This window comes from Pholcus phalangioides, unplaced genomic scaffold (assembly GCF_987345545.1).
Source record: "Pholcus phalangioides strain wild (caught in Gottingen) unplaced genomic scaffold, Ppha-v1.0 ptg000020l_1, whole genome shotgun sequence".
NCBI classification, from domain to species: Eukaryota; Metazoa; Arthropoda; class Arachnida; order Araneae; family Pholcidae; genus Pholcus; species Pholcus phalangioides.
The window spans coordinates 12420464-12446211 of NW_028301613.1; the positions used below are offsets into that span (position 1 = coordinate 12420464).

At 42.0% G+C, this 25748-nt stretch overlaps 1 protein-coding gene across 2 annotated transcripts; it reads left to right on the forward strand.

The window, feature by feature from the left end:
- Nucleotides 1-5479: 5479 nt before the first annotated feature.
- Nucleotides 5480-25400, forward strand: LOC149070985 (stromelysin-1-like). 2 transcript variants are annotated; one of them, XM_089248410.1, is made up of 11 exons: nt 5480-5742; nt 10144-10282; nt 12521-12622; nt 13666-13769; nt 19264-19468; nt 19555-19716; nt 22642-22725; nt 22810-22964; nt 23556-23691; nt 23782-23963; nt 25042-25400. In XM_089248410.1, the coding sequence occupies exons 1-11, from the start codon at nt 5638-5640 to the stop codon at nt 25108-25110; spliced, it is 1443 nt and encodes a 480-aa protein (XP_089104536.1). In that variant the 5' UTR covers nt 5480-5637; the 3' UTR covers nt 25111-25400. The 2 variants fall into 2 exon arrangements, with proteins under 2 accessions (XP_089104536.1, XP_089104537.1); XM_089248411.1 differs by having other exon boundaries at nt 5527-5742; nt 10159-10282.
- Nucleotides 25401-25748: the final 348 nt, after the last annotated feature.

The following is a 25748-nucleotide window of genomic DNA, read 5'->3' on the forward strand; positions in this document are numbered from 1 at the left end:
ACCGAAAACTGTTCAACTAGATCCTCAGAACTAGTAAGAACTAAATCCAAAATAGCAGTACCCCTAGTGGCTTCTGATACATGCTGATACAAAAAATTTTCGAGCACCAACTTAAGAAAGTCTCTTTCATACTGATTTCCAGATGAAAGGTTCTCCCAATCAATACCCGGGTAATTGAAATCCCCTAGTATGAGAACCCTCTTTCGCTTACACATGTAAGAAATTTCATCATGCATTTTGGCGATATAGTTTTGATCCCTATTCGGTGGATTGTAACAAACCCCAACAATAAGCTTATGACGTCTTTTGTTCTCAAGTTCAACCCATATGGTTTCAATATCACTTCTCTGCACGTTACACTCTCTAGCCTTCAAACATGATTTCACGTATATCAACACTCCACCCCCTTTCCTATCAGTTCTATTTCTCAAAAAAGTATCGTATCCGGAGATGTGTAAGAAAGATTCATCCCCATCGCTTGCCCAAGATTCTGTAATGGCTATAAGATCCAAGTCCTCCACAACTATCATAGTTTCTAAAAAATCTTTCTTGTTACCCAAGCTCCTGGCATTTATTAACACACATTTTAATTTGCCCGGTGGTTTGTTGTCAATCGAGAAGCCATCCAAGGCATTCCGTTCTTCGAGGACCCCCCCCCCCCCTGAACCCCTCTGACTAGTAGTCCGATAGGATCAACGCAAATGAACTGACATTAAAACGTGGATAATATACGATCAGTTAGTTATTAAATTATCTATTTGTCGCTGAAAAAGTTGCCAAAGGTGCCAGCTATCGTTGAAATCACCAATGGTGGTGAATGACGCGCGAGTGCAAATCACTATGTATAATTTGTTAGCTGCGAAAAATAATTTTTGATTTCAATAATAATGTAAAATAAAATATTCAAGAAAGCTTTGCTAAAAAAACGGGAATGTCCCGCAAATACTGCTCGTATGGTTTATCCTTCAAACCTGATCTTAACCATTTTCTTCATACACAGCAACAATCGTTTGCAAATACAATATTGAGGACGACCTTGTCCTAATCATGGTTCTTTATGTAAGAAAAAAGGCGAATGCGTATCTTCCATTAAATGGTTTCAACCAATCACGGTTCACATATTCATTTCGTTTACGCCACACCATCTGAATCCAGTTGTAGATTTAACTGTTTGGACACGGACGAGATGATGAAACAATTCATTTCCAAGAGATTCGTGTTGGAAGTGTCATTTTTTTTCCGGCAAAAGATGGAGGTGGCACTTGACAGACTGGTAACGAAGGTGTCTTTGTACTTATCGGTTAGCCTGATAACCGTACAACGACCCGGGGTCATCGCCGCGTCGTCCATCATCAGCTCAGGGGAACAAGCCCTAGTAAGACAAATCTATTGTGATTACTAGATCCCGGATTTTTTAAGCGAATATGCATTCACATATATTTTGGCTTTTTTTTAAAAAAACATTAATGCATATAAAATCATTGAGTTTTCGAGATAAGGGCCGTTCAAGTATTACGTCAGCAGATTTTTGGCATTTTTCACCCCCCCCCTCTCCCCCTTGTCAGCAAAACTCTGACCCCCCCTCGCACTTCCCCCATTGTCGGCAAAATGTCTCTCTCGTCAGCATTTCTACTTACCTCCTATAACGCATATTGCGATTAGAGACGGGGGGGGGGGGAGGCACGAGTCTCGCTATGTCCTCCCCCCCCCCCGGAACGTTGGAAACGTCATTTTGCAAGAAAATATAGATTTTCATTTTTGTTAGTTTTTATAAAAGCCCTGTTTGTCGTGATTCCAAAACAGGCCTTGTTTTGTTCACATGATGCTTAGAACCAAAGTTACGTTCACTTTAGTGTTGCGTTTTTACATACAAGTAATACGCGAATAAAGACTTTGAACGTGTTTTACGAAGAATGATATTTTTTTGACATTTTACTTGACTTTGTGACACGATTTGTAAAATTTGATTCATTGCATCCTTACGAAATTTTAATGTGATATTTTGCTATACATTGTTGAGGTTATGAACCAAAATCTAAGGTCTATCACATATATTTTTTGAACTACAGTGTTTTATAGACAGAATGTAGGATGAAGTTTCAAAAAATTCACACGTACACAAACATATTTTGGTGTAACTTATGAGCATAACATGCAATCCTATAAATTTTGGTTCATAACCTGCAATAGTACTAGCTAAATGCACTGTGAAAATCGCGAAGCATTTCATTAACAAAATCTTTTGCAATCGTGTTTCGAATATTACATGAATTTTACCTAAAATTTGACATAAAAACGACGTTTTCGTATGAAAGGTAGACCAAAATTTATCACAGTTTTCACCATTTCGAGACACTTTTTATCAAAAAATGTTATTAAAGTTCACTCCAGTACCATTTTAAAGAAAAGTGACAAGAAAGATAGTCGGGGATACCTTAATATAATCAATTCCTGTTAATTTAAATGCTATTTTAATGCTAAGAACTCACACACACACACACACACACACAAAATTTCTCTTCCCGAAATTCGTTGCGACCCACCGTTTAAGCCATATATGCTAAATCTATGAACCACGGACTCGTGGCACTGGAGAGATTATCTGATGTGGACCGTCAACTCAAACATAATTATGTGAAAATAAACTAAACGACACATTTACAGATCGTTTAAGTGACCCGCGGCACATTTTGAGATCATTCAAGTGGGCGCCCGTGAAATATTCACTGATCACTCAAGTCGTCCGCGATACATTCACAGTCACATGACCCACGGCAGCTTTGGAGAATTTAAGTGCCCTGCAGTGCAGTTTTACACCACTCAAGTTACCCGCGGGACATTCCCAGTTTATTTAAGGGAGATCCCCTTAGCATACTTACAGATCATTTGAGTGACGCGTGGGCACAGTTGCAGAGTACTTAAGCGGCCCGCTGCACAGGGGTCGAAATCGACTCGATGGTTCTTAATAACAAAGTGGTTTCATAGGGGTCTTATCAACAGGAAGAATGTCAGTTCAGGTGCTGGCAAAATAGGGAAAGGTTTTTATCGTTTTTGGTGAAACTTGTATATAAGATGCCATTAAGAATATATTTCATATTTGGTTGGTTGATGAACATAAGCATCATTCAACCCCCCCCCCCCCCCATCGATGCTGACGTAATACTTGAGTGACCCCTAAGAGCATATTTTTGAATTTTTACGGAATCTCAATCACGATTTTTTTATAATTTTTCAAATGAATATCGCTCTCACAATATTTTCATAATATCGAGTTTTTTCTCACGCAAGTGGGATTCAGTGATTCTCTCTCTATCATAGGATAGTTCGATAAAAATTAAAATAGCATACAGTAATTCTATGGTCAAAATGGCAAAATGTCACACGAGTCACTTTTCCCCAGAAAATTGAGTCGTTCGCATTCTGGAGTCTCGTTCGTCAAAATTTTGGAAGGTGACAAAATGTCGTCCATCTCTTTCGGTTTACGAAGAACCGACGGAGGCAAATTGCATTAAGTCAAAAAGCCACAATATCACGTTCTTACAAAATATCGTTTACAAATTTGTCCTCGTGAAATTTCGTAAAAGTGGACTTGTGTAACATTTTGCACGCGCCCACGATCTCACGATCAATGAGCTTATATCGCAAAAGCGACAGAGCCTGGGCGTGCTCGGTTCTATACTATACTATTTATATAAGCTTACGAAACATTCGACAAATTCCCTAGACAGATACTTACAGATCTCTTGACAATACACGAGGATCACACGTTATTATTAAAAAAAGAAAGAAAAAGGACCGCTCTGGTAAATCTAAGCGCATGGAAATTTCAGTAGTTCTAGTATTAAGAGTTTTTTCATGAGCATGAAATTGTAATGTACAAACAGTGAAACTTCTTGCGTTCACTGTCGGGGGAAAAATACATTCGTCCGTAAAAGAGGGGTGACCGTTAACCGGGGATATTTGAAATGCACTCTTCTATTATAAAAGGGGGAAATTATTATTTGGCCGCAAAAGAGGGGTGACCGCATCTGAGCGGTGTCCGTTAAAAGGGGGGGGGGGTTACTGTAGCTCTTCTAATTCAATATGCGTTCGTTTTGACAAGCAATATACTGTGAGATTGTATATCAAGAAAAATCACTACTATTGTGTTTGTTTTGAGTTATCAGAGAGAGAGCTATCAACAAAAATTTACTAAATTAATTAGTGCAGTTTCAGTGGTTTAGTTTTGGCGCGAAACCATGTTGATTATTTGAGAAGAAATTATTAACTTATTAACATTAGAAAAACGGAGTAAGTTCTACTTCATGATAGATTCCAAGATTCTGGATGCCGTACTGAAACTGGTCTATAGTTGCTGGGATAATTTTTATCCCTAGTTTTATAGATGGAGGTAAATATTGATTGCGTTTTTGAGTGAATCTGGGGAAACACCACTCTTTGAAAACAATTATTTACTAGATCAGCGAACATCTGAATGACATTATCAGGGATAAACGCTTCCAAACCTTTCAGTTCATTGCATCGGTGGGAGATACAGAATTCTCTTCAGTTCGAGTATAATTTCCTTAATTTCGGTAATATTATTTGGAGAAAGAAAAATTGAATTTTGAAAACTATGTTTTCTTTAGTCATCCATAGAAACCACCGAATTTCTCCCAATACTATTGAAATACGAGTTTAATTGATTGACAAGGGAATCAGAGGTTCAATATTTAATTTTCACTTTATCTCAAAAATTAGAGTCAATCTGACAAAACCAATGCGAAATCCGGAATCGGCAGCCACAACCCCCAAAACCATTAAAATTTCCTTAATAACACGAATTTTTTTTTTTTTTTCTGGAGAGCCACGCAATTAAGAGATCTTGCCCAACCTGATTTTCAAAGGGGAGATCATCGTCATTTGCTGACTTGGTCACTGATTTGCTCAATTCACTCTTTTATTCGCTCACTTGCTCACTGACTTGCTCATTTGCCCAATCTCTCACTCAGTCGTTCCCCCACTCACTGTTCGCTCGCTCATTCACCCACTCACTTGGTCACTACTCACTCTTTTGGGCCGAGCTGGTTGCCGGTGAATATTTTGGTCGCGTTTCCCCATTTGGCCACATTGTCACTTTCTTTTATATGCATTAGTTTGGCTAGATGTTGATTCTGGTTGTCATAACAGTTTACCCGGCACGTTGTCTGATAATTTCTTCTGTTGATCTTTTTCTGTAGTAATTATTCTCATAGTAAATAGATCCGCACGTGACTTTTGGAAAGAGGAAGAAAAAAAAAAACTGACCTTCACGGAAAGCTGTCAAAATATCTTGATAAATAAGTGACATCAGTGGCATCCGTTAAATAAAAAAAATAACGTTTTGTTGATGGGGGGAAAAAATCATTAAAACAACAGCGATCTTACATCTTGTCCGAGGAAATCACGTGATGAATCAGATGACGTCACTTTGACATCTCTGGAAATCCGGTTTACGGCGAAAACGATAGTTTTTACAGGTCGGCAACATCGTTTTAACCAATCGCGGTTCACTTTCCCTATTCTTTTTATCGCTGCTTTGGAGATGGACAAAGCGATTATAACGTTCTCATCCGTATCTTCTAAGATTCATCGTCGATGTCGAAATAATTAGTACCGATGGGGAAGACGCATTTGGATTGGTTGGTCAGCTTACTGCTGACACTGATGGCCTTTCAACCAAAGGTCATCGCACCTCCCGTCAACACCGGAGAACAAGCCCTAGTAAGTCGCTATTACACAACATTCGCTAATATTTTCTTAATATTTCTCTTTCAATGTGTCCAAGACGTTTGAGCTTAAGATTGGCGTGCATATACATGTTGTTAAGGCAGCGCTATATTCACTGTTGATCATCGAACAAGGCTCACCGAGGATCGCCAACAAAAACTAAAACTTTGTACAAAAATTGACACGTTTTCAAGACAAATAAATTCAATTGGTCGAATGGTCGACGCGTTTCGGCTCTTCAATGGAATTCGCGTAAGCTTGGACAGACTTTAATAACCTCAGTCGAGACAAAAGTTTCGACACTTTGCAACAGATGGCTCCCCAATTCGCATCCAAAGACCACCCGGACGCAGCAAATTCAAAGGCGAACTCTTCGGACGACCAGACGTAAACATCACTCCTCCATGACTCATTCGTGTGAATTCTGACCACGAGGTCCTGATGACGGCTCTCCATTGAAGAGCCGAAACGCATCGACCAATTGAATGCATTTGTCTTGAAAACGTGTAAATTTTTGTACAAATTAAAACCAGGCAAAGTTTCTAATTTTTGTGATAAAAACCAAAACGTGTAGTTTTTAGAAGCCGTACGATTTCATGTCGCTGCCCGCCCTAACCAGCACGAACAAGGCCCAAGACCGCAAATCAAACAACGGGTCTTCAGACAACTCAAAGCTGTCAATTGCCCCGAAATTATTTCCTTCATCGATTCTAAAATTATTTCTGTTTTGAAATTTTTAATTTCCTTCCAATTTTTTTAATTTTGAAATTGCTTTTTTTTTTAATTTTGAAATTATAATTCTTTTTGCCAATTCTGATATTACCGACGGAGGCCAACGGTCGCTCCACCCACGAGGTGCTGAAAACTGTGGGTCTGAAAAGTAGCAATTGGAAAAGGGAAGTGACAATGTTTATCACAGGGCACGGGCCATTTTCGGCATATTTGAGGAGGTTCAAACTGATCCCGAATGACAAGTGCAGTTGTGGGTCGACGGGCTCTAAATGGCATTACGCTACAACCTGTGAACACACAAGGATTTTTCACTCCCAGGCTCCAGATGAGAAATACGAGACCGCCTGGATCAAAGCAATCCTCGACAGACCTGAATCACGTACAAGGAAGCTGGTGGAAATGGTCAGATTTCTGAAAAATCACCCAGAAAAAGCCAAACTGGATGAAGATAACAACCCAGATGAGGAGACAACATCAGCAAACAGGGGCCAACTGAGGCGATCTGTCAGACGAGTCGATTATGCAGAACAAGATCTCGCCGACGAAGATGATGATGCGGAGAACCAATAAGGAGTCAAAGTTCACAGCACTTCACGGAATACCTCTCTCGGCAATGGCTGCAGAGGACCAATTTAATATATCTGTAGTATCTTTTTTTTTTTTGATGATGTGGCACGTCTTTTGGCAAACTGCGGCTTTGACTGTCGCGCCCGCATGTGGGTCCTCGGGTGGGGGGCGGACCGTTCGGGGGTGCGGGAATGGGTGTCGGCGGTCGGGTGGCTTCGTGCGTGGTCGGGAGTGGCGCGTCGGTTGGGGCCATAGACTTAAGATATAAATAGACCGCGCACGCTATTCATAAAACTTGTCGAACGTGAAGCAAAGATGAGCAGTATTGTCGGGGAAAGAACAGGTTCTGCGCTATTACATTTGGCGCGTTTTCGCAGAAGCTAGGATGTTGCTGTAACGAAATTTGACTCAATTCGATCAAGTTGATGAAAACTTTCCTTCATTTTTTCAATGAATTTCACTCATTTTTATGTGAAATATTTAGGGAGCATCAGATTTGAAAAAATAAATTCTATAAAATAAACAAATATTGGAAAACGGAATTTTTTTATTTTCCATTAAGGGATAATTCTTAATAATTTCTTAACACATGGGTTTTTAAATTTTAATTGAATATATAATATTTGAAGGAAGTGAATATAAAGAGTATAAATTTCATGAAATAAATTTTTTTGGCACAGTTTTTAATAGCTTTCTAAATATCTATACACACACAGGAAACAAAATATTGTATACAACAAATATATAATGTTTATGTTACTGTAAATTTGATAAATCCGTAGTGTGCGTTATCTTCAGAAATTATGCATAATAGTTGGTGAATATATGCATAATTACCAATATTTTTAGTAAGTTTGATGAATTTTATCACTTTTTACGAATGAATCGAATAATTCTCAAAATGAAGTTAGTAAGTTTAATGAATATGGAAAAAATCCATGCTGAAATATCACTTTATTTCAACAACTTAGTTCTGTCCGTATGAGATGCGTGCACTACACATATTTCGCCATAAAAATTAAATTAATAATAAATGCGAAGATAGAGAGAGATTTTTTTTTCATCGGCTTAGTTCATGTTGGCTTTTGCTGTATTTATCAGCATATGCAAACATAACCGTTACGAAGAGGGGTAAAAATACTATTATTTTTAGAGGTTGTTATGCATTTTTATGCAAAACTGCAATTGTCTAGAGGGGGGGGAAGTTTTCCTCACATTCTATTCAAATAGAATATTTTTCATAAATTTCTCCTTCTGAAAAGCATATTTTCTTCCAAGTTGAGCAAAACTCGAATGAACTAACTAGCTCGCCAAATCTCGCCAAATCTTGCGGAGACGTATATTTCAGTTAAAACTTCATAAAACTCACAATTTCAATCATTTATTGCCAAAAATTCTATTAAAACATTTAATAATGATTCATGACATTTGAATTTTACCAAAACTTGGAACTTTAATTGAATTAAATCCAAAATGGAGTCGTTAAAAACTGAGATTACGTCAGAAATCCATTGCATCGTCAATTTAATATTCCAATTTTTAATTTATAAGAAGGGGAATAAGCAAAAAAGTATTCCTTTGTGAAAGGATAATGTTCCTCCTTTCCTAAACCGTTCAGAACATCCGAAAGCTGCACACGTGGTGACCATTCTAATGAAAAATAAGACAGCACTTGGAGATCGTCATACGAACAGCCATAAGGAAAGCATTGCCAGCGAGATTCCCTGACCAGCCTTTCGACCGGAGTCACGTGACTCCGGATCTTTGCTTCACATTGTAACCCCTCGCGCGCACTCTATATAGTATTATTACTCTGTGGTTGGGGCCCTTGTTGCGAGGCGTCCGTGTTTTTCTTGGTGGGGGTGGTGTCCCCGTCCTGTGGAGGGTTCTCTCTCGCGTCCGCGGTGGAGGCTCGTCAGGATGGTCGGGAGTCTCCCTTCGCGGAGCGTGTTGGGGCGTTGTGGGCCGCGTCGGCGGGGCTGAGGGGGGGATTGCGCCCGCGGTGCTGTCCTGGCTTGTCGAGCGGTGATGTGCCCTGGGATTGGGGGTTTGGGTGTGGGGGTGTGGATGTTGGTCCCGGCCGGCTTGAGTTTTTTTTCCGGCACGCCCACGATCTCACGATCAATGAGCTTATATCGCAAGAGCGACAGAGCCTGGGCGCGCTCGGTTCTATACTATACTACTATTACTTCTTTCTTTTGATTTTAAATTATTTTCCCCTTAATTTTGAAATTCTTATTTCTTTTCCCTTATTTATTTCATAATTAAATCACTTCTTTCTTCAATTCTGAAATTATTCTTTTCTTTAATTTTGAAATTATATTTTTCTATAATTCTAAGATCATAATTTTGTAATTCTGAAATTATTTTCTTCTTCCGTTGATTCGATTTTCATAAATTTTTACTAGATATGAAATATTTCTCATTATTTATTCATTATGCCTTTCGTGACATCGTCTGTTAAGGGCTGCAAATGGAGATCGGCCAAAGGGCGATGTTTGGTCCTTCGTACATATTCCTTAATTCCGAGATTATTTCTTTCATAATTCTGTATTTTTTTTATTCTGTAATTACCTCTCATTAGTTCCGGAGTCATTCTTGAAATTATCTTCATTTTAACTGTTTTCTCTAGAAATTATCTTCTTTTCTGAAATAATTTCTGTCGTCTCAATTGTGAATTCATTTATATATTACGTTAATTCTGAAATTATTTTTTTCGTTAATTATTTCTTTAATCATCAATTCTGAGCAATTTCTGTCATCAATTCTGAAATTATTTCTTAATTCTGAAATTGTTTCATCAATTTGCCGCACTTCTGCGAACAGGAGGAAAGTGCGGCTCATCCGTTGAAAATTTAATTCATGTAAATTTGTTTCTCATCAATTCTAAGCCGCTATATCATATTAAAATTTTTTTTGAAGTGCTTTAATACATATGAGTATTTTGAAATGTCGGGATTATGGGCTATCTGTAGGTGGTGTGACCTGTAATAAAGCAAATGAAGGATCGGTCTGGTTCGGTCATCACATAAAATTAGCTATATGTGTCTGAATTAGCCATGTAAACGGTGTTAGTATCACTGATGTGTGTGTAAGAGTGTGTTCTTGCAGACTTTCCTCCAGAGATACGGTTACGTCAACTCGGAAGCCGGAGGAGATCCATCCCTGGTGAGCATGACGAACATGAAAGAAGGCATCTTGGATTTCCAGAGGTTCATGGGATTGAAAGAAACAGGTATAAATACATTTTTTTAACCTTTTACCGGCCGAATTCAGATTCCAAGTGATTTTCATTATTTTTTTTGTTAATTTCTCCTTCTGATTTTTTAGTTAAGAGATATCAATCGAGAAATTGAAGAAAAAAAATTTCCCTATGCGTTTTCTTGAATGTTCCCAATTGGGAACATTGGCCGGATCTGACTAAACATAATTTTCGCAGTGAAGCCATCTTACAGGATGATGCAAAATTCGTCATCATTTAATAAATTTATTTTAAAAATTAAAGAATATACATATAGAATTTTAAAAATGATGGAAATAAACTTCTCTCGAATACACTCAAAAGGCATGTATATCTGTATTATAATAAAGAGCTTATGATGAGCTGATATGCTGGTCTAAAATTCACAAAAGAATACATACATACGGATTTAGGTTTTTGTATGGATCCCTTGATAAGTTAAAAGATATTATTTAAAAATATAAAGAGAGAGAAAATATTATTTACAACTCTGGTACCTAAAGGCACAGGCTCCGATGACTGCTTACTAGCATATACTTCCATTTTATATGGGAAACCACATTGTTTGAGCAAATCATCCAAATTTTAAATCCAAAGCGAATCGGTTTTCCCCATATAAACATCTTACTTGAATGATGAGCGTAATACGGTACTATTGATTCATCGATGCTTAGTTTATCATGGAACAACCCAAACCGAATGTGTGTGAATTTTTCATTTAATTCATCATAGATAGCCAACTTATCACCGGGTTGTAACAAATAGTTATTCATCAAATGGAAGTTATTTTTTATGTCTCTAAAGTTATTTCTCGGCATAACAGTGGGGACAATCGGTACTGCTGTGTCTACTGAAAGTACCCCAGTAATCATTTTCACTTGGTATTCTGTGATACCACTTAGCAAAACCAATCCAAAAAACTTTGCGATTTTTTTACACTCAATTTTCAAATTCGATCCATGTTGTGCGACATAAATATTTGTCATCTCAGCCAAGTAACTGAGGTACTCTTGCGGTAAAAATTTGAAAAAAAATATCAATCGAGTCGGCTTGCACTTATCTCAGGAAACTTATGACTGATTGCTCCAGTAGGTTCACTTATATTTTTGTCGAATGCAGTACTTTTTTTTCCACTTCGGTTGCATGAATTTTAGTCTTTTGGCACTTGACACATGATGTTTTCTTATTTTTTGACTGGGTAATTATCTGATCTTTGAAAGGCAATTTTGATGTAGAAGGCATGTTGATAGGATCTGCAAATTCACCCACAAATGAACTACGTGGTGATTTTAAAACACAGATATCCACAAACATCTGCAGGAACGACCGGGCCAAGCATGTTGTCATCGATATTTTCCTCATCTGTAGTCCGCTCATTTTCATCAGGCAGTAGCTGGCACATTTCGAATTCTTCATCAGAGAGATGTGATATATCAGAATCTCTCAAACTCAGTCTAATAAGCTACTAGTATAACAAAAAAGATGGGAAAAAGAAGTGTAGAAAGTCACAAGACCAGATATCAACAGAGAACTGAAAGACCAACGTACCAACAAAATTACTCAAAACGTAGAGGGAAGGTTGAAGGGGAGGGGATCGGGGGGGGGGGGGGGGGGTGGGCAAAGTCAGTCACAGAAAAAAGGGGGTGCTGCATGTAAACATCGGAATGCGAAATTTGATACTTTTCCTTCCTTTTGAGACACACCAGAGAGAAGGAAAAAGCAATAAATTGTTTTTTCGGAATGCCACTCCCCTGCATTGCACTTTAGAATAGTCAGTAGTGGCCAATGTTCCCAATTGGGAACAATCGTAGGAAAAGTTCCCTGGAATTCAAACAAATTTTTTTTCTCTCTCATTGAGCATTTCTTATCATTCTTGGCAATATTCTACAATTAAAAAAAAATTGAGATGCATGTATGTTTACAAAAACTATTTTAATAATTAAAACATAAACTTACAGATAATTTCCCTTGAAAATGGGTGATTTTAGAATAATAAATTGATATGATAAGAGCTGAATCGAATAACTTTTGTCTTTTCTAAATTAAGTTCAGAACCTTATATGTTCAGGGAAAAAAAATCAGCTATTTTCGTTGAAGAGAAATATTTTTTTTGAATTAATCAAAAGTATGTTCCCAATTGGGAACATTGGCCGTTAAAAGGTTAATAATTCAGTAATTGCATTCAACGTAACTCGAAAATCTATTGATAGCACGTGCTTGTATTGGGAGCAGGTGAATTGGATGGCCCGACACTGAAGATGATGAACAAGAAGAGGTGTGGCATCAAGGACGAATATGACCATTTCGGAAGGAAGAAGCGCTACGCAACCGAAGGTTCGTTCTCTGTTGCATTCGGTAAAACAGAGGCCACACTCGTGTGCATCATGGTCCAAGGTTTTCCAATACGTTTCTTTGGGTGAATAGCGTGACCGCCCCGCCATTGGCAATATCCGTCAAATGTTGGAAGGCATGGAAAGCTGGTCGAAGAGAACGACCAGGACTTTCAAGCCTTCACCCCGAATTAAAGGAGCCGTTCTGTCTGGTCACGAAGAACGCCAACAGCCACAATACGGAGAGATGTTCTGAAAGCAAATATTCGCCAAGGAACATTGGGCCAGGCTAGGCTAGTGTGTAGCAGCTAGGGCCACACTCATGTTCAACAAGGCCCAATAGTAACTCGAAAATATTATGTTCCTCTCATTAGCCGGCATGACGTAAAACTCGAGGGGGGACATCAGCTTTTTGAATGTTGGGGGGGTCTGGTGCGTTCCCGGCATGCCGGGAAAAACGAGGTTGAATAAATATCACAGTACTTCATTCAGCCAGTTGAATGGATTTTCAGAATAAAGATAATTAAGAATTTTTGAAAATCTTTGTCAAATTTCCCGATATGCCGGAAAATACAGGTGCTCCCGGCGTGTTGATCTCCCTCGATATTTCCCGGCAATCCGGCTAATGCATGGGGAGGGGGGCTACGGTCCTCGCTTCACTCCTGCTGCAATGAAGAATCAGAGGCATAGGCAGGCTACACACTGGCCATTCTGAAACAACGTTCCTTTGCAAATACTCGCTTCCAGACCATAGTTCTTCTGATGCTCTTGACGATCCACCTTGGATTACTCCAAAGATACTCTCGTGTTGCGACTGTTGGCATTCTTCGACCAATTTGTGACCAGACATATTGAAGGATCTTGAAGAAAAGGCGGCTCCTGGTCGTTCTCTTTGATTGACATACCAATACCTTCGATCATTGCAAATAGTGGAGCGGCCACAACACACGTTGGAACGTATTAATCCAGGCTGGACAGGAGTGTGACCTCGGCATACACCGAGATGCATGGCATCGATGTTAAGATCCGATTCTTACTGATTTCCAGGTGTCAAATGGGCATTCAACAGCATCACTTACAGGATCAGCAAGTACCCGAATCGAATCAAGAACCGACGGACGGTCGACAGAGAGATCGCCAGAGCTTTCAAGGTAAAAGTACTAACTTAATATTATGCTATATTATACATGACTTTTGTGACTTTGTGGTGATTTGTCTACTCTACTCGGGTCATGTTTAGCTCCAAGGGTCTAACACAGAAGAGTTCAGACTGGGAAGAGACTGCCCCAGCATAGAGGCGGATTTATAAATTTCATAGCCCTTCTAGTCTAGCTTAATTGACCATTATTTCCTCAAATATTTCACCCTGTGCTATAGCCCGCTTTGTTCCCCAGCCCTTTAAATACGCCTCTGTATTTAAGTCACTCTTTTGGCGCTCACTGATCTGGTCTCTTGCACTCTAGGTCTCTTTTTGGTCACTCCCATACTTACACATCCTCTGGATCACTCTTTTGATCACATCCATTCTCTATCTAGATCGATGTTTCTCGTCCACCGGGCCGTGAGTCTTGTGTATGACCGGGCCTTCCACTCACAAAAAAAAAAGAAAAACGAAATCAACCTTTGTTAGAACGTGGCCTTATTTCATTTATTTTTGAAAGTAGTAGGCCCGGTCAAGCTCACGACTAACGGCGAATGAATGAGGAAAAAGAAAACGGCCAATCACTCGCGACCCGCTACAGGAGCCATGGCACAGCAGTTGAGAAACACTGCTCCAGATCAATCGCTCACCGCGACCTGGTCCCTCGTTCTCTAGTTGCGTCTCTGAGCGTCGCTCACACGCGCGCAAAGTCTCTAGGTCACTCACACGCTTGCAAACTCCCTAGGTCACTCGTGCGGTAACTAACTGACCTGATACCTTGCTCTATAGGTGACTCTTTGGGTCTCTCCCGTGCTTGTAAACTCTCGTACGTCAGTGATTGTGAGCAAGCCGAGACAGCAGTGGTCCAGCACCTGGGGCTGGCCACAAAAACAAACTGAGGCTAACCAGAGCCAACTAGCCAAGTCAGCAGTGGTCCAGCGCCTGGGCTGGCCACACAACAGGTGACCCCATTGAACAATGACCCAATACCAGCAAGCAAAGACACTCGCGGAAAATTGGCTGCGTCCGGAAGGCACGCGACTGGCGGCAGCTCAATAAATGTGAAAACAGCGTCCCAACATTGACATTGCAAATTTTGTAAATTGTCGAAATGCAAATAAAACTTTCCGAATTTTCCCGGGGGTTTTCGGGGTCGGGTCTCCAGGGGCGGCTTTGGCGTCTGATGGGTTTGAGGGCTCCTCCTGGGTTTCCCCGGGGGGAGGCAGGCTGCGGCTTGCTCTGGACGATGGAGATAGGGGACCAGGCCTCACGGCCTGGCGTTCCAATCATAAGGATCGAGGGCTGGAGGCGCCGGACCGAGGGCTTGGAACGCAGGCCCTTCGGCCCAGCGCAGTCAGCTCTCTCCATCGTGGTCCAACCCCTCGGGGTAAAAGCCTTATATCTCTCAAGGGACAGAGCCTGGTCCTCGACTGGTCTTACAGTTACAGTGATTATGAGCACCATTAATTTAAACGCTCTATCCTTATCCTTTCTACGACAATGAAGAAATGCGCCATCTCCGTCATTATGTCGGTCATTATTGAGTTATGCCGTGCGTGCTTATAATATTGCGCATTCGCAATTTCCTCGGTGAAAACGAGTTTTTTTGTGTTTCTTATTTTTTCTTTTATTATAATCATTACTAGGGCTCGGATTTTTATGACTGAAAGATGAAACGTCGTCGTTGATTGGTCTAGAGAAATTTGAATTTTTCCGGTTTTTTAACCGATCGGAAACGACGTTTGATCTTTAGGTCATAAATATCCGAGCCCTAATTATTACATAATCGCTACGTTTTACGATCCTGGAGGGGATGGAAACCCGTTGGGAAGAAACGTTATCGTATGCGCTTATGGTTAGGGCCGAAACTAGATGCTTGGTCACCCGGGACAAGTAAGCATTTTGGCGCCCCCTCGTAATGTTAAAGGTAAGGTTTGAGAATGAAATTTGCGCCCTCTCTGGTCCAGCGCCCGAAGCTCCCCCCCCCCCAGTTGCGGCCCTGCTTATGGTCATCAAACCCTCCCTCTTCGTCTCGTGTCCGGAAAATTCACCGACAACAGTTCGACATGAGTGAATGAACGAGTGAATAAATGATCGGACGAGTGAGCGAATGAATGTACTCACTCAATCACTTGGTAACTCATTCTAACACTCACTTATTAGGTCACTCACTTCATAGGACACTCACTCACAATGTCGCTCAGTAGGTCGCTCCCTCACTTGATAACTCGGTAGCTTATTTACTCCCTAGGTCACTCATTTACTCACCAGGTCGCTCACATTCTCACCCACTCACTTACCGCTCATTCTATCATCAACTCACTAGGTTGCTCACTCTGTTTCAAACTGAATCGCCTGGTCACTCACTCTGTCACTCGCTCACTCACTAACTAAGTCACTCACTCTGTCACTCGCTAACTAAGTCACTCACTCTGTCACTCGCTCACTCACTAAGTCACTCACTCTGTCACTCACTCACTAAGTCAATCACTCTGTCACTCGCTCACTCACTAATCAAGTCACTCGCTCACTCACTAAGTCACTCTGTCACTCGCTCACTCATTAATTAAGTCACTCACTCTGCCACTCGCTCACTCACTAAGTCACTCTGTCACTCGCTCACTCATTAATTAAGTCACTCACTCACTGGGTCACTTACTCTATCTCTAGGCACTCACCATTTACTGTATCATTTACTGACCCACTCACTCGGTCACTCCTAGTTAATTTACTGGCTCACTGACTCGCGTCGAACTGTTGTCAGTGAATTTTTTGTAAACCGCTTTCTCTGTCTTTGCAACTGTCCATAATTCGTGCAGAGGTGACCGGTATCTTCCTTCGACGGTGTCCAAAAAAGCGTTTAGAACTGCTCGCAATGACTTGTTGAGCTTTTGCGAGCACGCAACAACAAGCAACACGTCAGGCTTGTCAGTGGTTTGTCACAAGTCGCGTCTACATGCGCGTGCCGCACGTTTTCCTCGAGTGGGTGGTTTGCCGAAATTTTCATAAATGCTCATGACTGTCACGAAATATTCCATTGTGAGCCAAGAAATTTGCACTAGACGAACGTCAAACTTTGGACGACCCGTCGATGGTGGGTTCGTTAAAGAGACTCGTGGCGCTGCGATCGCAACCGGTTTGTGCATGAGCTGGAAAAAGAAGCGAAGAAAAAAGAAAAACCCGGGGCGTATCTATTTATTGCCCCACGGTCAAAGCGAGCAAAGAGTGCTGCGAGCCCATAGGGTTCAAATCAAATCGTTACCAGTCCCCTTCGTCATCGCTCTGGCGGTTGAGTGATCATAGTGACGGACTCACATCACAAGGACCCGGATTTGAACTCCCACCGGTGCCACAGTGATGGTAGCAGAAGTTCTTTGGTTTAATGTTGTTCCCTATTTGAATCCACACACAACACTAGAGAAGCACTCAGACTGTTGGGTACACACGCGCACTTCCGGTACAACTCGTTCCGGAAGTGAATCTCTCATGGCGATAGACCGGAGCTGTGCTCGGTTTAAAATAAAACAAGTTCACTTCAAAAATGTGCATGAAATGGTCCTAGAACCGAGCAATAAAGTCGTGTGATAAGAGCTAAGGTGCACTCCAGATAAACAGATATGACTGGATACAGGTGATCAGGCAGCAGCGTTAATCATGTTGCTGAAAGTTTCTGAAGTTGGTTTTCTGTGGTTTCGTAACTTCGAGGCCCGAAAAAGTAAACGATCTTTCATTACAAAATTTCTCTTCACAGAGAGAAGAAAGGCCTTCAATATAATACTTACACAACATGAAAATTCAAGCATAGGGGCGTACGCAGAATTTTCTCAAGGGGGGTTTTCAATATTTTCCCCCCCCCGTTGCGTACGCCAATGATTTGCTATCTTTACTTCAAAATATGGAACACAGATGGCAGCACCTGCAAGGAAACGAAACAAACAAAACCCTGACACCATAAATACGTTAGGCTGCGCTCATAGTGATGCGAAAAGGTCGGTGTTCCAAGAATTGCGAAGAAGAGATTTAGTACACGCGCATAGTACAAGATGAGGATAGAGAAAATGGCCGGGAAGGGGGTTCTGAAATGTAAGGGCGCGATGATGATGATGATGATGATGATTCCCCGCAGAAGACAAAAAAAAAGAAACGGACCAATCAGCAGAAAGCGAAAATCAGCAGATCGATGTGAAAACAAACATTTTTGTTCAACTGCCGCACCTCGTTGAGCGGCCTCTTTCTCTTTTTTTATCCTCGCTTCTCCAGTACGTGCGGCGTAAACCAAAACAATACAGTTGTTTCCGTTGTCTAGTCTCTATAATGCACTCACGTGACTCTTGGTCGCCGCACTACGTGCGCGGCCTTAGAGGAATGTGTACGAGATGCAGGTACGGTTAAGGTAGTAGTTCTGTCCAGGGGCCCCTTCTGATAGGGCCCTGTCTGACACGGCAGAGCGGTCAATCGTGAGATCTTGTTAAAACTATTAATTTATTATAAATGCAGTGAATCAACTGCTGTGACCATTTCTTGAAAAATGCTACGAAAGCTTGACCATGTAAAGCCTTTCATGGCCATTATTTATAGATGGCGTTGTTTTCGAGAGCGATATTAGGTTATCGGATATTTATACTATTTTGTTTCGACGTTGTTTTTACTCAGGGAGGGGCACAGGGCACCCGTGTGACCCCCCCCCCCCAAGACGGACAAGCATTCGAAATGTTGCAAAATACCTGAAATTCTGGAAGAAAATGCCTTTGTATGCTTTATTAATCAATTTCTGTTGATTTGAAAAGTGCTTTTCTTTTGAAAATTCTCAGTAAGAGATTTATCGTGGCCTCCACCCAAACCCGGTGTACCCCCCCCCCCCTGCAAAAGTCAATCCTGCGTTATACGCCCCCAGTTTTACGCAATCGGTGAGCATAACTGCAATCATTCATGCACGTGTCACTTTCGGTCACTCCCCACGGATTTCGGGTTTTTGGGTGGTCGGGTGGCGGCTGTTGGGGGGACTTGGCTGAGGATGTTTAGTTGGGGTTGCGGGCGCGAACGTGCTGGTGTGGTGCCGGGCGGAGATGCTGGGCTATTGTTGGGTTGGGAATGTGAAGGAGGCAGGGTGACGAGAGAGTTGGTTGAGGGGCGCCCTGGGTGGTTGGGTTGGGTTGGCGTGGGGTGGCCTCGCTTGGCTTGAGGCTGATACACCAGTAGGTTTTCCCGGTACGTCCGCGATCTTATGACCACTGTGCTTAAATTGCAATAGCGATAGAGCCTGGACGTGCTCGGTTCATTCTGCATTCTGTCACTTTCGGTCCCGATTCTGAGGATAGATGACGTCACTTCGATCACATGGCACGCACACGCACCCTCGAGACACTTATGAGTACCGTTCAATTTCAGATACACACTTCCCTGCGTGCATCGTTTATGAATTCCTCAGAAGAAATGCTTAAGGAGATGTATTCGGTGGGGGTTTACTATAGTAGCCATTAACAGGGTTTGTTTTTCTTTTAAAGGCTTGGCGTTATGAGACGCCATTGAAGTTCACCGAGAAGAAAGACGGTGAAGTCAACATCGACATCCGCTTCGAGGAGAGATCTCACGGCGACAGCCAGTCCTTCGACGGTCCCGGATGGACACTCGCCCACGCTACGACGCCCAGGACACGCGGCTACGTCCACTTCGACGACGAGGAGAAGTGGACCATCGACGAACACTCCGGTGAGGAAGGACGTCGGCAATAAAACAACTGAATTCTGCGGTCTGTTCATTTGATTTATAATTTATTTTTCGTTCCGCTTCCACAGGCACGAATCTTTTCCAAGTGGCCGCTCACGAGTTCGGCCATTCACTGGGGCTGCTTCATTCTCACGTCAAAGGTTCTCTCATGTTTCCCAATTACAATGAAGAAAAGGGACCCGCTGTCATTCTCGAGAAGGACGATATCAACGGCATTCGACATCTCTATGGTGAGTTTATTGGCAATGCACGAGTCTCTACATACGCCCCCCCCCCCAAAAAAAACATTGTGGTAGGCTTTGTCCTAGACACGGCAGTTTTGACATGAATACGTATTTTGAACCTTGAATCGCGTGGTAGATACTGACATTATGAGAGAAATTATGCCATTATCTCATCAGCTTTGTCTTTGGAATAGCTAACAAACGATACCAATGCCATCTATTTTCGTTGTGAACTGCTCCAGGTATAGCAAGCAATAAAACAATTTGTTACGAATCATGCTCAGACGAGAAGAGATATTAAAAGCGGAGTGATATTGTTTAATTTGTCTCCGCAATGAGCATCTGACAATATCGTTGGTTTTTGACGTGCGTTGCGTACTTTTGAAGATATGGCAAAGAGGAACAATATGTTAATCATTGCAGCGGGTCTGACGGGAAGACATATTGAAACCCCGGAAGGAGTGATACCATTGGATGCACATTCGCGATGTAACAAATAACATGCAACAAAATAATCAATTTTTTATGACAATTTGCGCTAGAAATAACACTACTATATTTCAACATGTAGCTCGAGCTCATGTCGAAGTGTGGTAGTTCTACGTACATTAGGGGGTCATTCAAGTATTACGTCAGCATCGATGGGGGTAAGGGGTTTCCGATTTGCTGACTTTTGATGACAAGGGGGGGGGAAGGTTTGGGTGATCAGCCCCCTTTATGAAAATGTGAAATACTCTAATGGCATCTTACTCAGTCAGCCAAAAATGAGGAAAATCTTTCGCTTATTTGTGGGCACCTAAACTACCATTCTCTCTAATGATAAATCCTTTACAGAGCCTACTTCAGCGATCTCTAAATGTTTCACGGATCCTTCAAGAGCTCAGGAAATGTATCCGGATGGCTTAAGTGCTCAGAAAATGTTTCTGGCCCACGTTTAAGTTGTCTGGAAATGTGCAACGCATCTTTCAAGTGCTCTGTAATTATGCCATGGGTTACTTAAGCAATCTGGGAATGTTCCGTGGGTAACTTCAGTGATGTAGAACCGCACTGGGGGCCACTCAAGTGCTCTAAAATTGTGCCACGGATCATTTAAGTGTTCTGGAACTGTGTTGAAGGTTACTTAAGCGATCTTTAATGAGCCACGGGACTACTTCAGTGATCTTTAATGTGCCACGGGCCTACTTCAGTGATCTGAAAATGTGCCACGGGCCACTTTAATGGTCTGGAATTGTGCCACAGTTCATTTAAGCGATCTGTAATTGTGCCGCTTATAGTTCATTTTTACAAAATTGGGTTTGAGAGGGGGGCAAGCCACATCAGATAACCATTTGGTCCGTGAGTCAAGGGTTTAGCATTATATGGTTTAAAGGATGGGTCGCACTGAATTTCTTAATTCACCTCTTTTTTAATGTTTTTTTTGCATTAAACTTTTTTTCCCGTCTGGGGGGGGGTGCACGAGCCCCTATGCTCCCCCTCCCGCGTACGTTTCTGGTTTCTGATCCCACCAATATGCGTTAGGAGGTAGGGGGCAGTGCTGACGAAATTTTGCTGACAAGCGCAGGGGGGGGGGGGGGTGTCGAAAATGCTAAAAATTTGGGCTCACGTCTTGTGGACAGAACTGTCAAGACGCTACTAATTACTCCACCAAAACCTCTGACCATATCGCAATTTACTGCCATTAACGAGTTGGGTTGTAAATTAAGGCGCCATCTACTGGGGATCGTGAGGAAAAACATCTTGTTATCTATATTCTTCCTCCCCGGTTCAAATCTGGAACCTGACGGCAACTTCCACGGCGGCAGAAAAGGAATCTTACCACCACGCGCCACTCGGCCACCAAGCAGGACTCCACTGACTGGCTTCACTAATTTCATTTATCAGAAAAATTCAATGAGAATTTTCAAATTTAAAACAGACCTTTGGGTCGCAAAGTTGGTCATGTTGCCGATTTCCGGTCGCGGCAGAAAAAAGTTCAAGAACACCTGAGCTACTCATCTGCACACAACACATTCCTGCATGTACCGATTCATTGCGATTCCGTAGAGGAATGTGTACGACGAGGTGTATGTAAAGTTGAGTAGTAGTTGTTAGAATTTCTGCAACTTTCAGTTCAATATATGGAAGGCACATGGCGACACCAGTATAACACGAAAACTATAACGAACAAGTACAGTTCTGCCAACTTGAATACGTCAAGGTCACGCATAAGCCTTTCCGACGAACAACAATTCGTTACAAATTTCGCTCAGGAATGCCTACGAGGTGCATATGCGATTTCAAGTAGTAGTACAGTCGAATCCTGTTCTAACGAATACCGTTGTAGGGAAAGTCTCGTTTTAACGAACACTTTTCTAATCCCCCAAATAAATTTACATCGCAACAATGCAAAGACCTGGAATTCCTTTGTAACGGAATTTTTCATTTTAGCGAAGGAATTTCTCCAGTCTCTTGGAGTTCGTTATAAGTGGTGATTCAAGTATTACGTCAGCATCGAGGGGAAAGGGGGGGGGGCGTTTCGGATTTCCTGACTTTTGATGTCAAGGGGGCAGGGAGGGTTGAAGGTTGCTTACGTCATCAACCACCCCTTTTTTGAAGATATGAAATATTCTAAGCTGCTGACGAAATTTTGCTGACAGGGTGGGGGGGGGAAGGGGTCAGCGTTTTGCTGACTTTTGCTGACAAGGGGGGGGAGGGGGTAAAAAATGACTGAACATCTGCTTACGTAATACTTGAATGACCCCTAATGGGATTCGACTGTAGTTGTTATCACTAGCTGGAGCAAAAAAAAGAAATTCGAGATGCTGCTGCTGCTGCTATCTAGTAGTGGTGTGTGTGATCTTAGCTATAACATATATTTTACCAGAACACTTTGTGTGTGTGTGCCTTCTCTCTCTTCCCTCTGTTCTCATGAATAATTTTGAATAATCGCAGGTAATTCGGTCCTGGATTTGTGTGCCGATTCAACGATAGATGCCGCCACAACGACCGCCGACGGTAGGACGTACGTCTTCAAAGGTAAATAGATCATTGAAATATCGATTATAAAATATTCAACCGTATCATATTGAAACTGGTTTATGTGCGCGTCTCTATTTGTAGGGAAGTATTACTGGGAGGTTGTTGAAATTCCGAACGCTGTCAACACCGGTATAGGCGAAGGGTATCCCAAGATTATATCCGACGACTGGGGCGGGCATCCTGGTGACATAGATGCCGCGTTGACGTGGAGCAACGGGCAGACATTCTTCTTCAAGGTCAGTTTGAAACTCTTCTATTCATACTCAAGTGGGGCGTTGAACGCACAGGACGATTACAATTTCGGTTGCGATTTCAAAACGCTGTGAAGTAAGGGCCACTGGCCCAGAATGGGTCGGAAATTTGCACGAATACTCCCGGAGAAATGCAATTTTGTTTGGCAGAGGGAAAAATACCTACAAAATTACTGATAGATGACGCTGTACTCACCGAAGACGGGGGAAATTTGAACGCATTGCTAATTTTGTGGACAGGCGAAGCCTATTTCTACCTGCAAAGTTGAAGAGTGTAAGCGAACGAGAATCCGTTCTCACTAGAAACTACTTAACCGTACATGCACCTCGTACACATTCCTCCGCGGAATTTCTAACAAATCGGTGCATGCCAGAATGCGAGCGTTCTGAGTGTATTGAGACCCTATGACGTATTTATGTTTTCAGAGTTGTGTGCTTGTTTCGTGTACTGCCGGTGCTTCCATTGCTCGAGGAGTATTCGTGCAAATGTGCGAGTCCACGTGACCAGTGGATCTTAATTTACAGTGTTTTGAAATCGCAACTTTAAATGATCTGAAATGTTTCTCAATTCCACAGAGAGACAAGTATTGGAGTTTCAGGAACAAGGAAATGGATTCCGGGTACCCGAAGCTGATCTCGGAAAAATTCGAGACCATCCCCATGAACATCGACGCCGCCTTCGTGTGGAACGGCAAGACGTACTTCTTCAAAGGTTGTATGCGTTTGAAGTTTTAAAATTTTTGTGTTAAAGTTGGATCCGACGGATTCCGAGACTAACTTCTCCGTGCCGTTCCGTTTCCAGAGAGCAACTTCTGGGTATACGACAGTCAGACGACGCCGCATATCAGCTCCGCGTACCCTCAACCGATAAACGATCTGAACGGCGTACCTGATAACATCGACGCCGGTCTACAATGGAGCAACCACAAAACTTACATATTCATAGGAGACAAATACTACAGAGTGAACAACGCGACATTCTCGGTAAGTAGTTTGCTAGTACATTGTCGCAATTTCCTTCTGAAGCTCCAGGTTGTCGACTGGGAGCGACTTCGTGCGATAAACAAGTCGCGCCAAAGTTTCCTACATTCGCTTTGATAAGAAAGTTCAGGTGAGCTAAGGACGCTACAATGTTCATGTAGGCTTCGGTTGTTAGACGGAGATTCATCCTATTTTGTTGATTTATACACCCGCATGCGGGCTTCTTTTAACTTTGTTATACAAATTTATGAAGATATATACTTATTTAATGAAACTCTGGATACACCCATCTTTCGGGAACGCGTCGATATGACCTTGAGATAGGAAGCGGGTCGTGTCCTGCCCATCTCTCAACGTTCAATATCTACATTCGTAAGACGTATCCCATTGGACAGAAAGTGGGAGAACTTCGTTCACAATAGAACAAATCTTGAGCAAGTGGCTTTCGGCAGCAGACGAGTGACAGATCCGGCTGAATTGGCATTTTACGTGTCTTGCCGTTTCTGCGCAGGTGCAGCGTGATTGTTTACTTTTCCCCCACCGCTCGTGCCGTTTTTTTTCCTTCTCTGTGAAGGAAGAAATCTCTCTTGTTTTCCGCGTGAACATGAACGCTGGGAATTTGATAACTGCCGTTCATGGGTTGTGATGGGAAGTAGTGTAATCGGGGTTAAATATTATTATTAATTTATTCAAAACATGAACTCCTTCTCTGAGTTTGTGTCAGATGTATCATTGAGTAGAGCCTTAATAAATATACAGGTCCTCTCTGTATCTATTTCCCACATATTTCAGTGTTCAGTGTATATTTCCCTCAAGATTATTAACGAACACATTAGTCGACACGGAGTGCAGTCGCGAACTGACTACTGTACGAAGGGTAGCTCTCGGTAGATTACGTCCGACTCTCCTAGTCGGCTGTTGTCGCCCGCGTTGCTTGCCGCGTGTTGTCGCTTCCAGTGGACGATCTGCCGGATTCGTGTTCCAATCTACCGTAAGCGTTCTGTTACCTGAAATATTCTCGGCACAATGGGTGGCATCGATTTTTATGTTCCTAACTTATTGGTCGGTTTCTATTTTACAGCTCGACCAGGGGTATCTCCCTTATCCGCATTTGGCGTCCTTCTGGTGGTACAATTGTATGCCGGCTTAACGAAGGATCCGTGAAGATGCTCGCAGATGAAGGTCCAAGATCAACCTTAACAGAGAACTTCGACGGAACGGGGGGCTGCCTGTCGACTGCCATTGAAGTCAAGCCTGCCATTTCATTCTCACGTAGGCCTACAACTGTTTCATCCATTTTCAGAAAGCTTTTGTGGTTCAGTCATTATTGTGTCGAAACTTATGAGAAGCTGTGCTTTTTTTTTGTCATATTGATATCATTGTGCAAACTGTAAGCTGCGAAGGAGGTGAAAAATAAAGAGGTTCTTTTTTTTTTTCCGATTGGACGTGTTGTTGCATCGAGACCGATTTTTGTCGTCTTCCCATCAAATACGTGCATATTGTCGTCAAAAAGCCTGCAGGTTTCACAAGGGCTCTCTGGAATAAGCCAGGTTTTCTCAATAAGTCTGTAACATCATACGGGGTGAGTCTGCGTCAGCTCAAATAACTAGTGAACTGCATGCAGAAACATACTTTCGATTTTTAAAAAAAACGTGCCTTTCTAATGTACATCATTAACAGTGTCCCACAAATTCGTAAATCGTTTAAAAATTCATAAAGATCGAAGGAGAATGGGTACGTGTGAATGTGGTTCGCGAAAAATTTATTCTCACGAAGGGGGATTTATTT